Source organism: Molossus molossus, unplaced genomic scaffold, assembly GCF_014108415.1.
Source record: "Molossus molossus isolate mMolMol1 unplaced genomic scaffold, mMolMol1.p scaffold_m16_p_7, whole genome shotgun sequence".
Taxonomy (NCBI): domain Eukaryota; kingdom Metazoa; phylum Chordata; class Mammalia; order Chiroptera; family Molossidae; genus Molossus; species Molossus molossus.
This window is the reverse complement of record NW_023425401.1, coordinates 85,766,039-85,782,059: the sequence shown is the minus strand read 5'-3', so window position 1 is coordinate 85,782,059 and position 16,021 is coordinate 85,766,039. Positions and strand designations below refer to the sequence as shown.

At 37.1% G+C, this 16,021-nt stretch overlaps 1 protein-coding gene across 16 annotated transcripts in view; it reads left to right on the top strand.

Moving 5' to 3' along the window:
- CADPS2 (calcium dependent secretion activator 2) overlaps window positions 1–16,021 on the top strand; it is a 592,189-nt gene that overhangs the window by 535,914 nt on the left and 40,254 nt on the right. For all 16 annotated transcript variants that reach the window (XM_036246226.1, XM_036246225.1, XM_036246224.1 and 13 more), the window contains 2 exons: window positions 2,954–3,037; window positions 3,142–3,174. In XM_036246226.1, the coding sequence (XP_036102119.1) occupies window positions 2,954–3,037; window positions 3,142–3,174 (117 nt within the window). The remainder of the gene's footprint in view (window positions 1–2,953; window positions 3,038–3,141; window positions 3,175–16,021) is intronic.

Here is a 16,021-nt window from a genome sequence, read left to right as displayed (position 1 = left end):
TTCCAATGCGGGTCTTCCGACTTACAGCCTCAACTCTCTTCTTTCTTCATAGATATCATTTAATCGAATTGGACTCATTCACTGATAACCAAACTCATTATTACTCCTTATCACCAAATAATCTTAAGGCTTTCCCCATTAACTGGTGACTTAACATATCTAGGTTTTTAGACATATAATGGATAGTGTTTTAGCTAATCATATCAATTATACTACTTCTTGTCCTGGCCGGTTTGGCTCAGAGGTTAGAGTATCGGCCTGCGGTCTAGAGAGACCCGGGTTCGGTTCCCGCTAAGGGCATTTACCTCTGTTGCAGTTTGTCCCCGGCCCTGGTTGGGTCATGCGGGTGGCAACCACTCGATGTGTCCCTTTCATGTCGATGTTTCTCTTTCTCTCTCTCCCCCCCTCTCCCTCTCTCTCTCTCTCTCTCTCTCTCTCTCTCCCCCCCCTCCCTCCCTCCTTCCCTCCCACCTCCTCCCTCCCACTCTGTCTCAATGAAAAAATGTCCTCGGGTGAGGATTAAAAAAATAATAACAATAATACTTCTTTACATTTCTTTAGTATTTTGCCACTAGTCCTTTCACATAAATCATCTCTACTAATCTTAACACCATTCCTGTAACAGGCAGGACAGCTGTTATTTTTCCATTTTACTGAGAAATACACAGAAGCTAAATGTCTATGCTGTTATCTTATAGCCAGAGGGTGGCAGAGCTTCAAGTTGAATCCAGATCTTCTAAATCCAGCCACAGGGTTCTTGCCCCTGCCTTGACTCAGATTCACTTACACGTGTAAACATATACTCACTTGAAAGCACCAAGAACCAGGTGCTATGCCAGAGCCTTCAACGGTTCAGGTTGTCTGGTAACCATAGCAATTGTCGCTCTCCTTGTGGCAACTGAGATCACCCAGCACACACTGGCTCTTAAGATTTGAGTTGTAAGAGATGAGGCATTTTCCACAGAGAGCCATTAAGTTTGGAATTCCCTTCCCCTGGTCTGACATAGCCCTGGAGTATTGGTCTTCTGGGTCTTTGCAAACCACATCAAGTTGAGTTAGCCAGCTGTGATTGGTAAGAAATCCTAATGGGCAGGAAGAAAGTGCTAAATTGACTTTTAGTTGTGAGCAATTTATAATTTTGTGTTTTTTGCTGTTTGTTTCCCTTAGGATAACTAACCAGCTATGCATAATTCTCATTCTTTAAAAATAACATTTTAGTCGGCAGTTTGCCTGACTTTGTTTCTGTATTCTTACATCATGTAGCAAATGATGTGATGGAGAAACCTATAGGGAAGTTTTTGTTTCTTTTATATAAACTATTTTGCAGTAATTGACCAGCTATAAAGAAGATTATCTCCTGTGCACTCTCAGTGAGTTCTCTAGTCACCAGAGACCAATAAGCTGTGTCCCTAGAACTATTATCACTTTGTTGAAGAAGCTGTTATGTGAACAAAAACCAGCCTTCGTTAATTTTCCTTTTCGCATTTAAAAAACCTTGTCAGGCTCAGCGGTTAGAGCGTCGGCCTGGGGTCCCTAGAGACCCAGGTTCGGTTCCCGCTAAGGGCACATACCTCGGTTGCAGTTTGTTCCCGGCCCTAGTTGGGTCGTGTGGGTGGCAACCACTCGATGTGTCCCTTTCACCTCGATGTTTCTCTCTCTCTCTCCCTTCCACTCTATCTGAACAAAAAATGGAAAAATGTCCTTGGGTGAGGATTAAAAAAACAAAAACAAAAAACCTTGTCAGTATTTTCCCTTTGGGAATGTATAATTTGTCAATAGTGCATATTATTTTGGTTCTAAAGAGGAAAGATGCAGGGCAGTAGATCCTAATTTATATCTCCTATTTATCTTCATGACAGATCTTAACATTTACACTCAATGAAATAAAATTCTCCACATTTTAATTGTTACAGAATACGTCTCAACTTTCATTTCATAGAAATATAGAATTTTAGAAATGTAATGCATTTTTGAAACTAATTTTAATTTTATATGCCCCCAATACATACACAAATAGATGCATGCTTGCGCACGCGTGCGTGCGCGCGCGCGCGCGCACACACACACACACACACACACACACACAGTTTACCTGATGGAGACAGTGATTGGTGCAGTGATTGGCCTGAGCTCGTGGAGTAATCAGTAACAGAATCAGGACATATATTGTCAGTCTGATGCTCTTTCTGTTCTTCCCTGTAGTATGTATATCTGCATTAGCTCCCAAACTTCTTTGTAAGCTTTCGAAATCAGGGATGATCCTTATATATCCAATTACATATGTAAGGTAAATGCTTATTGAATAATGTCAGACTTCATTTTAGTGTTTAAAGAGCCCCAAATGTTACACATCATTATCTGTTCTATATTATTCAACCTCATCTGTAGGTAGAAAAAGTTAGGAAATGGCCGAGTGATATATGTAAAAGGAATTTCATTACTTCTAACTTCTGTGTTTTTTATTGACATATAATTGACTTATAATATTATGTTAGTTTTAGGTATACAAACATAATGATTTGATATTTGTATATATTGCAAAATGATCACAATAAGTCTAGTTAACATCCATTCTCATACACAGTTATAATTTTTTATTGTGATGAGAACTTCTACATGTCTATATTGACATTGCAAATTGTTATAAAAGATTAGTCTCAGGAATTTAAAGTTATTTCCTAGTGGTTTAAGTTAGCTCACATATAATGACCAAACTCCTACTACATATTATTCTTCTGTCTTTAAAAGTGTCTGTGTTATTTCTAGCAATTGGAAAGGACCTTAGAATTCATCTTCAAAATGAAAGAGGAAACATTACAAGTTAGCCCCTCAGCTGTCAGTTTATACATCACGGATTTCTGAGCCAGGCAGAAGCTGGCCCAGGAATTATTTGCCCTGTCACTAGTTTGTATGCACAGCAATTTTCTAAATACTCACCATAAACTGTTTATAGTTTGTTTCAGTGTTGGAAGGGGTGCTGTCTAAGCTGTCAAGATATGATGAAGGCACCTTCTTTTCATCCATTCTGTCATTCACTGTAAGTATTTGATTGAGTTCTTTTCTGCTGTCTTTTGGCTCTTGTCATAGTACTTATTAACAGTTAAGAAAATAATTCTCATAATTATCTCTTTTCCACTTAAGGTGAAAGCAGCTGCAAAATATGTTGATGTTCCAGTAAGTATTTTTTATTTGCTTTCTAGAACGAGGTATAATTCTTTTTTTTTTTTTTAATAATTATGGTTCTCTATGGGTTTATTTCAAATCTTTAAACCAGTGCCATTCCCCCAGGGAGCAGTTTATTTTTCGTAAGGGCTAACCCTTATGACAAGGCTTGGCAGGGTTTTTCTGTACTTTTTCTGCTGTAACTTGGGAATGCGTATGGAGGTGAGTTCATCATGAGAAAATGCCAGCCCAGTGGCAGAGGGTAGCTATATCATATTGGGGTAGGGTAAAAATGCCTCACACTACTTATAAAAAAGCATTTTTTTTTTCATTCCCCCCCCCTTTTTTTTTAATAATCCTCACCTGAGGATATTTTTCCATTTATCTTCAGATAGAGTGGGAGGGGGTGAAGAGAGAGAGAGAGAGAAACATTGATGTGAGAGAAACACATCAATTGGTTGCCTCCTGCATGACCCTGACCAGGGCCAGGGACTGAACCACAACTGAGGTACGTGCCTATGAGTGGAATTGAACCCATGACTCCTTGGTCCTTGGGCCGACGCTCTAACCGCTGAGCCAAACCAGCCAGGGCTAGTGCAGCATTTTTAAGTTGATAATCATAACAAAATTAGTTTTCACCTTAAATCCTGTTATCACATATATGATTAAGGCGTAAAATATTTTTTGCAATCATGTATCTTGGCCTATATACCAATTTTCAAAGAATTAGAGTACAGATGAAAAACAGAAACAAAAACTTGACTTTAAAAATAGATGGAATATAAGGAATCCCTTCTCTGTGTAAGACTGCTGGAGCCGCACCACGTCGACGGGTCATCATAGCATCAGTGGTTTGAGTACTGGCAAGCTTCAAGCATCAGCATTTTATACTCCAAGCCAGATAGTCCTGAGTTCTTGCTACTGTAGCTATTATAGATGGACTGTTTAAATTAACGGGCCATCAACTTTATTGCCTTTGCATGGGGTTTCTTTGGAACAGGGATTTTTATTTTATGAATGATTCCCAAAGAAGTCTTGGCATACTCTTTGTCTTGTACTAAGAATCAGAAATCACTTTTGGGCAAATAAGCAGAAAAATCACGTGTAGGGGTCTGCAAAGCAGAAGCACAAAAGAGAGAGGAGGAGAATTAAGGGAACAGTTAATATTTATCTTAAAAAGAAAGAGACGCCTAATCACAGGAACACATGAACTTCATTGGAATTCCTAACACATTTTATAATATAGTTTTGGTTTTATTTTGAATTACAAATGAAATGGGAAACCATAACTATAATTATTCCTGTCCTTAGAGCTTTGAAAGTTCTTTTTCTCTTTTTATGTGCATTTATTTTTTTAATTTTTAAAAATTTATCTTTACTGTTGAAAGTATTACAGATGTCTCCTTTTTACCTCGTTGACCCCCATTCATCCCATTCCTGGCCCCCCAGGCCTTTACCACACTATTGTCTGTGTCCATGGGTTATGCATATATGCATATAAATTCTTTGGTTAATCTTTCCCTGCCACAGCGATCCCCTTCCCTCTGAGAATTGTTTATTTGACCCCGTACTAGATCTGTTAGACCCAAAAATAACTTCAGAGTTGAAAGATACAAAAAGTGGTTCATTCACCCTCCCTTCTCAATGCAGAAACCTCCTCCCCTAATATCCCTCACAAGCATTCACAGAGGCTTTTAGATATTTTTGAAGCGATTGCAGACTCACCATAAGGCAGCCAACTCTTACATATAATACGTTGAGATTCTGTAGCTTCATGAATTCGGCCTTGGTTCCATCCCTCTTCTAATGACAGCCCTTCAAATATTTGGTGATAATTATTATGTCTCCTCTTCCCAAAAGATATTCAAAGGGATATATTGCCTGAGGAACTCTTATTTTCTTTACAAACCATCCTCAATTTCTTCATTGAACTCACTAATTAAATACTTGTTGAACATGAACTGAGTGGTAGACCCTGGGTATACATGATGAAAATATATATTTCTTGCCCACAAGCTGTTCAGTGTGAGGGATGGATAGAAGAGATAGAGAAATAGATACGGCATGAAAACAGCTTTAGCAACTGTACCCTTTATCATGGCAGCCACTCTCTAGATGAATTCCAGTTTGCCAAGGTCACTATTAAATCAAATTGGCCACCTCCCCCACCCCAGCAGAGCTTACTAAACCATAGATGTGGTCTGGCTATGGCAGATTACTAAGAAAAGAGTTTCTCCCCTTAATCTGGACATTACACCTTAATTACTGATGCTTCTCGCTATTAACTTCAAAAGCTATGAAATGCTGTTGACCGTTGATGTTTTTTGTGCTAAAACTCCAAAAACTGTTCCTCTCTAAAGTAGTCTGTTAAGGAGACTTATGATAATGAAAAAAAAGAGCGCTGGCTCATCTTTCACAAAAATTAATTCAAAACTAATAAAAAACCAAACTATAAAACTTCTAGAAGGAAAGATAAGAGAAATATATGTGGCCTTGGATTTGGTGATGATTTTCTTAGATATAACACCAAAAACATCCATGAAAGAAAAAAATCATAAGTTGGACTTAATAGTTGACTGCTCTGCCCTGTTAAGAAATGAAAAGACCAGCCACCGACACATATTTGATAAAGGGCTTATATCTAAAATGTACAAAGAACTCTTAATACTCAACAATAAGAAAGCAAGCAGTGGGACTATTCTGTGTGAATCTGTAATGGAAGATACATGGCACTATATGTTTGTCAAAACCTACCTTTACAGCACAAAGATTAAATCACAATATAGACACATTTTAAAAATCAATTAGGATATCATGGGATCCCAGGATGGGAAGGAGACTGTGGTAAAATAATCTAACTCTATTGCAAATGTGTTGAATAATGTCACCGATAAAGATGGTGGAAAAAGTGCTGATGTGAGTAACTGGAAATGAGTGGGGTCTGTAAAAATGAAGAGAAAAGGAATTGTGCCTAAGTACTATACTCAGTTGATAAAGTGTTTTCCCACAGGTTAACAATTCAGAAACCACTATATATGTACACTGGATCTGAACAATTAAGTAAAGGGATGGTGGTTGGTGGGAACCAAGTTTCTCCCTGTTGAAGTGAGAGGTTGGAGACAAGCAAGTGGAGGCTAGAATTATCCATGTGGTGATGAATTAGAGTTGGAGATATTAGTGTGAACTTGTCTTTAGCTTAATAAAGATAGAGCTGATTACCTATACAAGTATTTTTATATATCGTATAAGCATGGGTTAGTATGTACACATATATTCCCTTGGTTTGTCTGATGAAAGAGCCTAAAAGCAACAAGCACGCCTAGTGTCCAAATACTGATTTCTAATCTCCAGTAAGATGAACCAAGACTCCTTAGAGAAATGGTCAGTACTAGGACTGGATAGGAAATACACAAGATGAGCCTGCAGCATCTCATGGTGACAGAAACTAAGAACGTGTTGAAACACACACACAATGATAGGGGCATGTTAAAGGACAAGGGGGCAAATGAAAGAGTCCCAGTGACCTGAGCTAAAATAATTTGAGCAGCCAAGTAGATTAGGTAATATTGGATTATAACTCAAAGTATAAAATAGATAGAGGCGGGCGAAAGTAGGCTTACAGTTGTTCATAATAAATAATACAATAATAAATAATAATACAAAAATAAACTTTTACATACTAAAAACTGTAAACCTACCTTTGCCCACCCCTGTATATCCATTAATTCATACTGATATAAGTAAATTATTAATTGAAGAACTCCAAATAATTAATGTAGATACTTCACTCCCAAGGAAGCCCTGTAACTTCCCACTCTGTAAGGCTGTGCGGAGTGACTCCCTTCCAAAGAGTACAGTAGGGAGGAGATTTATCATGGAGAAACCTGACAAACACTATCTCAGCCAGTTGATTGAAGTCAGATTCAACAGTGATAGAGTACGTTGACAGTATTTATTCTTGATAAATACTCTGTGGTCTTCCAAAAATCCTATACTTCAGTCTAATCATGAGAAAAATAGCAGATACATCCCAATAGAGGGACATTTACAAAGTAACTGACCAGTACTCAAAATTATCAAGATCATCAAAAACAAGGAAAGTTTTAGAAATTGACATATCTAAGAGGTGACTAAGGAGATATAATGATGAAATAAAAATAATGTGGGATTCTGGATGAAATCATGGAAGATAAAAAGGACATTAAGTAAAAACTAAGGCAGTTGAATAAAGAGTGGACTTTAGTTAATAATTATTATTATTTGCCCGGCTGTTATGGTGCAGTGGTTGAGTGTCGACTCATGCACCAAGAAGTTATCAGTTCAATTCCCAGTCAGGGCACATGCCCAGGTTGTGGGCCGGCTCCCCAGTGGGGGGCATGCAGGAGGCGGCCAGTCGATGTTCTTTCTCATGGATGTTTCCAGCTCTCTCTCTCTCTCTCTCTCTCTCTCTCTCTCCCTTCTTCTCTTTCTAAAATCAATAAAGAAAAATAAATTAAAAAAGAATAATTATAATTAATAATATTTGTTCAATAATTATAGCAAATATATCATACCAAGGTAAGATGTTAATAATAGGGGAAACTGGGTGTGACATATATGGGGACCCTCTGTGCTATCTTCACAATTTTTCTGCAAATCTAAAATTACATATTCTTAAATAAAATGTTTATTTTTATTATTATTTTTTTTAATCCTCACCCGAGGACATTTTTTCATTTCCTGTTCAGATAGAGTAGGAGGAAGAGAGAGGGAGAGGGAGAGGGAAAGGGGGAGGGAGAGAAAGAGAGAGAGAGAGAGAGAGAGAGAGAGAGAGAGAAACATCGACATGAAAGGGACACATCGAGTGGCTGCCACCCGCACGACCCAACCAGGGCTGGGGACAAACAGCAACCGAGGTACGCGCCCCTAGCAGGAACTGAACCCGGGTCTCCCTGGACCACAGGCCGACGCTCTAACCACTGAGCAAAACCGGCCAGGGCTAAAATAAAATGTTTCTTTAAAAAAGAGAGAGAGCACCAGACTAGGACTTAATAATACCTAAGCTTTAATTTTTCCCATGCCATGCTTCTATATGCCTTTTAATTATATGACTTTAGGCATTACTTCACTTAAGTGGTCTTGGTTTAATCATATATAAAATGGTTGAATAAGTTATATAAACTCCATCGTCCTTTTACCTGTAACATTATATCATTCTGTGAATTTCTAATGCCTGGCCTTTCCATCCAAGAGACAACAGAGCCCAGAAATTTCACCTGGAAGATGATAAGTTAAGGAGCTAGAAAACTGTGTATGGAAAAAGAAGCAATACCTTTTAGCAACACTCCAACTTTTCAAAATTTATAGCAAAACAAAAAATAGACCCATAAAAAATTGATTCTATAAGATAAAGCATTAGAAATATGTAATTATCACCCGGCTGGTGTGGCTCAGTGGTTGAGCGACAAGAGGTGCCAGTTTGATTCCTGGTCAGGGCACATGCCCAGGTTGTGGGCCAAATCTCTGGTGGGGGGCATGCAGGAGGTGGCCAGTCGATGTTTTCTCTCACTGATGTTTCTGTCTCTCTCTGCCACTCCCTTCCTCTCTCTCCAAAATCAATAAAGGGAAAAAAGAAAATAAATCTATAATTATCTATGAAATTAAGTGACATTCCTAATGCAGAAGAGAGGGAGGAATTCATGTTCCAAGAATATACTTGCTTGTTATATTCCTTGTAGTTTGGGCACAGCTAAAGATGTGTAAGAGTTAATAACAGAATATGACTCAACTGAAGCCATTTAAATATAGAATATATGAGCACAGTCTTATGTATCTTTGTAATTAAATTTTTCATAATGCTTCTTTATTAAAAAGTATTATACATAAGAGAAAAATCAATATATTTATGATGAGAAATAAATTTCTGTGTCTTGTGCTTTCGCAAAGAAGTTGCTAGGGACCTCCATGATATCTTACTGATCACGGTGATAAACTGTGACGTTCGGGTGGTTTGGTAGATACTTGTTCTTGGTTAAACAACCCTGTCCTGGAGAGGACTTTCTGTGGTAGTTACACAGTTCATGGCCCCATCATAGAACCTTCAAATATTCGTGTTGGGAAAGACCTTAGACGTGAAGAAAAGCAAGACCTGGAAGGGGCGAGTCTGTCCTGTTCAACAGTAGCTTAGAAGAAGGGAGCTCAGACCTAAGTAGAGTGAGCTGCTGTATGAGATGCAGAACCAGCATGAAAATGTGCAGATTAGCTTCACAGTCAGGAGCACCCGGCCAATACCAAATATTCAGTAGGGTGAAAGAATTATATTTAAACTAACCTGCCTGTCCCCCACCCCCAATATTGCCTACGTATAAAAAAGGAAAGATGTGACTAAGAGCAATGTATGTAAAAAAGTTGTGTGAAAAATTATGAGAAACAATGTGCAGTAGCTGCTATAAACAAACAACAAAACTCACAAGGCATTTTGGGCTGGAAGAGTGGAGGCAGCACAGCGGAGAAGCTGTGCACCCAGACTCAGAGCCAGAGTGCCTGTGTTTGAGTTCTTCCTCCATCACTGCCCTTGGCATCTGTATAACCCTGTGTGCCAGGTGGTTGGTTTTTTAACAGCTTTATCAAGGTACAGTTGATATATTAAAAACTGCACATACTTGCCCTGGCCGGTTTGGTTCAGCGGTTAGAGCGTCGGCCTGCGGTCCTGAGAGACCCGGGTTCGGTTCCCGCTAAGGGCATGTACCTTGGTTGCAGTTTGTCCCCGGCCCTGGTCGGTTGTGCGGGTGGCAGCCACTCGATGTGTTCCTTTCATGTCGATGTTTCTCTCTCTCTCCCTCCCACTCTACCTGAACAAAAAATGGAAAAATGTCCTCGGGTGAGGATAAAAAAAAATAAAAAATAAATAAAATAAAATAAAATATAAAAAATAAAAATAAAAACTGCACATACTTAATATGTACAATTTGATGAGTTTGGACATATACATGCACCTGTATTGACATTAGTTTTTTTAAATCTATTAAATGAAGGTATAATTGTACTTCGTCTAGGCTTGTTGTAAATATGTTCAGCACTTTCCAGCATTCCTGGAATGAAGTTTGTGCTCAATAAATGTTAAGTTATTATCACACATTAGTATTGATTACAATAAAATCTAGTGTCAAGATGTATCATTCACTCTATACTATTTCAGACAAGAGGATAGAACTAGAAACAGTGTCTAAAAACTAGTGAGAGGCAGAACTGAAATCAGTGTAAAGGAAAAAAAAAACTTAAAAAAAATAAATTATGGCCCTGGCCGGTTTGGCTCAGCAGTTGGAGCTTCAGCCCGTGGACCAGAGAGTCCCGGGTTCAGTTCCTGCTAGGGGCATGTACCAAATAATGAATGAATGAATGAATGAATGAATGAATGAATGGCAAAGGTGATATATTGTAATAGAAGCTACACCACTATTTGCTAGATATGGTACTTAAGATTTCTGTATTATGTAGGAATACAGCCAGAATAAGGTCCTTTTCAACCCTGTTTCAGGAATTTTGTTCTATAGGTCACAGTTATGGGTCATTTGGGAATATATATAATGCCTATTGAAAATTGTCTTGTTAGTATTATTGCACACATCACATATGATCTCTGTGCTAGACAATGAGATGACTCTGCTAAAGAGACCTGGAGCACATGATCAGGATTACTGTGACCAAGAAAAGACTGAGGATAATGAGCGAGGAAGCAAGAGAAACTTCCTATTGATTGGCTTCACAGTGCTGGTGCCTTATCCTGGTTGTCTGTCCTGAGAAGATGGAGATAACTTCCCTTTCTCTTGTCTTCATTAATAATTGTCTCAAATGTTCTCTCTTCTTTATGAAATCTGCCAAAGATTTCTAATCTCCCAACTCCCTAAAATGTGGCTTGAATTCAGCTCTGTACTGTATGGATTTGATGTGGAGTCCCGGATCTTATTTCAAGTTCCACCTTTGCCTCCTACTTGCTATATGCCCCATGGGCTTCTTTTCCCCACCTGTGCAGTGAGGGTAATGGTATAATCCCTGTGCGGTCTCCCTCACTAGGTTCTTAAGAGGATTCAGTGAAGATATTATTAGTGAAGCACTTTGTAAATGAAAAGCACTATTGCAATAAATGGGGTTGGTATTGCTCCTTTCTGGAATGGTGCTCTTGTTCCCATGCATTGCTCTGCAGTTTCCCCTTTTCATAACATGAGCATTTTCCAAATATATACATATATAATTTTCCTTCCACAGAGTAAAAAATATTATATTGTTTTTTATTTATTTTCCTTTTATTTTAGAATAATAGTTATCTTGAATATATTAATGGGGATTTTTAAAGGTACAATTGGTCAGTTCACTACAACAGTGTTTTCCCTACTTCCTTTGCTTTCTTCCTTCTGATATTGTTTATTACATAGATAAGGCCACTCAAACACTCAGTAATGTATATCAGAATGAGAGCAGGCAGAACATGGGCAATGGAGCACCTGTCCCCTAGGACATATTCTCCTGGAGAGGGAGTGATGCTCACCAGGACCAGATGAAGAGTCTTACCATTTTAGGAGGGGGCAGGGGGTGGTTCTGTATTGTGCTTCCTAGATAAGAGTTTTGCTTCTCTCATTTATTCCTTTGTTTTTTGTATATTTGGTTTGTCTTTCTCACATAAGGTAAATCCATAGACTACCTCTGGACTCTAACATTCTAGCATCCAAACTGGGCCTGACTAAATCAATTCTAGTCAATATGAATTTTAAAAGCCAAATGAAAGAATACCCACAGCATTTCAATTTCACTTCAAATCCTCAGTGCAGTTTTTGTAGTTGACATTGTAACAACTGTAGATAGATGAGAGAAAGGTTAGTGAACATTATTATTAACTGGTAGATTTCATACCTTTGTCATCATTATAACCATTACTGATGAAAACAATAGTATAAAGCTAGTATGTGATACATATATTAGCACATTTCTTGTCTGGTACTCCTGTTTCAACAGCTATTTCTCTAAACTCAGAAGTGTTAGTGATTCTTACTATATATCAGAAATAGTAAGAGAGATACTAGATGCTCATAGACTCAGATGGACAAGGCACAGAAAGACTAAAATTGAACCCCTAAATCTCAGTTGATAATCAACCTGCCTCTTTTCCTTAAGTGTTGGAGTCTGTATCTTAAGCTATCATTCAGTATTCCTTTTAATATTTAAAATGACCTCCTCTTTGGAAAGGTTTCCCTAGTGATACAATAAAAATGTTTAAGCATACTAATGCTTAAATCTATAAATGCATAAACTCCGTCCCTACCTGGAAGAAATTGTGTGAAGGCTTCATGTGAAAGTTAAGAATGAATTCAATATGACTACCTAAGTTATAGGAGCACCGAGTATAGCAGACTCTGATTTTAGATACTCCTATGGTAGGAATCTGCTTTTTACTACTATACTCAAAGGGAGCGGACAGAAGACCCTCTTCCGGAGCAAGAACTCGGGAGTAATGGAATCCCTCTCCCTTGAAAATGTGCGACTGAATGAAATGGACACGTTCAAAACACACACCTTAAATGCTCCAAATCTGAAAGATGTTTTGAAAGGGATCTGGATGCCAGTGTCTTTAATTCAAAATTGTCTTCCCAATTCAGAGACAAAATACTAATAGTGTTAATTAAAGAAATTTTGAATACTGCTAAATGTAGCAAGGAGAAAGGTGACTGGCTGCTTTACTGCTTGAAATAATAGCTTGGAATTTTTCTAGAGAACAATGAGAATTTTTTTCATTCATTGTTTTAAAAATAGCTAAACTACTATTAAATAATCTTGAAAACTGTATATCCTTATGAATTTTTCATTGTTTACATTTCTTCTCTTCTCCTGTCCCCTTTTTTGTGAATTATTTTTCTTCCTGGGTTTATATAATATTTAAGTTGCCATAAATCTAGTTAAAGGCTTTAGTTCTGTGTATTTTCTTTTGCTTTTCTGTGTGAATTCAACTTTGTAGAAAACATAAAAAAATATTTTTTTTTTCTATTACTTTAAAGTATTTGAGAATATATAATTTATTTAAACTGGTCCAAATGCTTTTGGAAAGCTTAACCTTAAGAACATTTTTACTCATATATAAAAATATAGAAATTGTTGCATAAATGTCAAAGTAATAAAGGATATATTAAACAGAAAAAAAATAGATTGTTTTTAGCAATACCTAGAATAAGTTATATTTGTAGCATTATGTCCTATGTTCCTTGATGATCAATTATAGACTATTTCTGAATCTGAAATGTTAGACTAATATATAAATTGTTCCTGTGACCATTTCAAATTGAGAAGACATGCTATTGTTTTAAATTCTGAAGGATTTGGTTTTTTCCAAATAGTAATAGTGACCAGATGCCAGTATTTCATTTACAAAACAGGCAGGTTATCCTAAATCAGGATATCACAGTTTCTTTTTTTGTTGTTGTTGTTTTTTTATTGTTGGAAGTATTACAGATGTCCCCCGCTTTTTCCCCATTGACTCTTGATTGTTTCTTCAAGGCAAGCTTTTCTAGGTTATGATAAATGCATTTTTAATTTAAGTCCATTATTCTGTAGCTTTTAGTTAATTTTTGAGACTAGAATGGTATATTTAAAATTTCGTCTCCTTGTTAAATAGACACTATGACAGTGTATGCATAGTGTATTGTTAACCTCCAGTGGAAGGTTAAGCAGCTTCTTCTGTATCTAAATCTGTTGCTATGAAAAATGACTGGCAGAATTGCACCCACCTACCCATGAATGGGGGAAAGCAAAAACACACCTGTGGGATTAGGTGTGGCAGCAGGAAGTAAAAGCATTTACAGCATATAATTAACAAAGATTTTTTTTCTCTTTTTTTAAAACAGTACGTTCACTTCACTAGGTTAACTAGTGATTAACAGTTGAAAAAAAAATTTGCTGGAGTCTGCACCCTTACTTATACTCATTCACTCACTGGTGTATTCTATTACTTATGCAGCCAGTGACAAAGAAACTTGCCTTTCTGTATTTCATTGCCTTCGATACTTACTGATTTCTTTATGCTTATGGAACATTTTTCTAGTTTGTGTCATTTTATTATAAATTTGTTAGCCAAATTCTGAAGCAAATTAGAAGTAACAGGAATTCCTATTTGATTCAAAAATTACTACCCTAATGTTTATTAGATGGGAAAGTTCATGTTTAGTGAACTGAGGCTCTCAAAGTTTCAAATAGGAGTATGAAAAACAGCATTTATTCTCCCTAAGTGGTGTGCTTGCTGTGTGGTTTTTAATTGTTATTTTCTCATATTCATCAGGAAAACAATAATTTAATTACCAATATAGAAAGGATTTCTAAACATAGCTCTCTAGAATATAAAATGCTTGATACAAACTCATCCATATCCACAGTTTTTAAAGTTTGGCGGGCTTTGATAGGGTTGGTGGCAGGTTTCATGAGCACTCACTTGCTCCAGAATCTGTGGTGATAGTCTGTCTGCAATGCATTTACGTACTTTCTTTTTATTTACATCCGCCAAAAACAAAAATTTAACAGAGTGTGTTGTTTTTTTGTAACTCAACTTCATTTCTTAATAAGATAACATGTAATTATGGAATTAGATGCAGTGACTTCCAAAGTATATAAATTTTACAGCCAAAAACAGTCTGCACACCAGAGCACAACCAGCGATAATGTCTTCTATCCAAACACATTTGTCCTGTAAGTAGAAACTGTTTAAAAGGAAAATTACATCTTTTTCCACAATTTATCAGAGATAATTACCCTTCATACACCAAAGGAAGGATAAAGTGTTTTAAAGAACTATAATTCTAATTGGTGAATCACCAGCTGTTGCAGTCACTCTTATGTGTGTATATTCTTTTAATGAATGTAGTCTCATGCCACAAGCCACATGAAAATATACTCACGAGGTGTGAAATTTCCATATGTCAAAGTTTCAAGAATAGGTAAACAGCTCAAAGATAAAGGAAGAAATAATGCTAATGAGGAGTGTAAGAATTCTAGGTTTTGTTTTCCAGGCAAGTGGATTTCAATTTGCCAAAAGAGGAGAAAATGTAATTTCAAAAAGAAAAAGACAGAAACACTTAATTTGTTAAAATAATGTTTAAATGAACTTTACCTCATACCCTCCACCAGAGATTCTTATTCTTAGAAAGTGGTATACTTTTCTCAGTGTACAGATTTCTGTGTTATATGCCTTGTTCTGCCAAAGGGAGTAGCATTTGGTTTTCTTTTAGGCTTAAACTGTAAAGTATTTGTTAGTTTTAGGTAGTAGAAGATAAACTCTTCTGTACAATGTTTCTTGGTGTCTAAAGTTATCTTGAAAGTGATCAAGGAGATAAAAAATGCCTTAGAGTCTTTTGCATGTGTTTAATTACTGTCCAGTCCTCCTGCCTATCATTTAGTTTCCATTGAGTCTGTTGGGTCAAGTGATTGACTAGATTGAATTTCTAAGCAGACTCTTCCTTTGAAAGGCTAAAATAAAAATGGGCTTGGGTGGGAAGATGGTGGAGAAGGCAAGCCTCTCATTTGTGTTCTTTTACTGCCACTTTAGCAGGGCTGTGCCAGCTGCCTTGGTCTTATATACATCATAGCATTTTTTTCCAAGCACCTGACTGCAGCTCAGACACTGAGCTAACTTGTTATTATGGATAGAAAATTGTTCTCATGTCATTTCCGTTCTGCGGTGGTATGTTTTCTGAATTGTCTCATTTTCGTTGTCTTGACAAAGTTTGAGGACATAGACAGAAACACTAATGGATTGGTTTTCCTCACCAATTTGATAGTAATTAGTAATATTTGTACAAATTACCCTGCCTCTATGTTATTAATTGGGATTACCAGCTGGGACCTT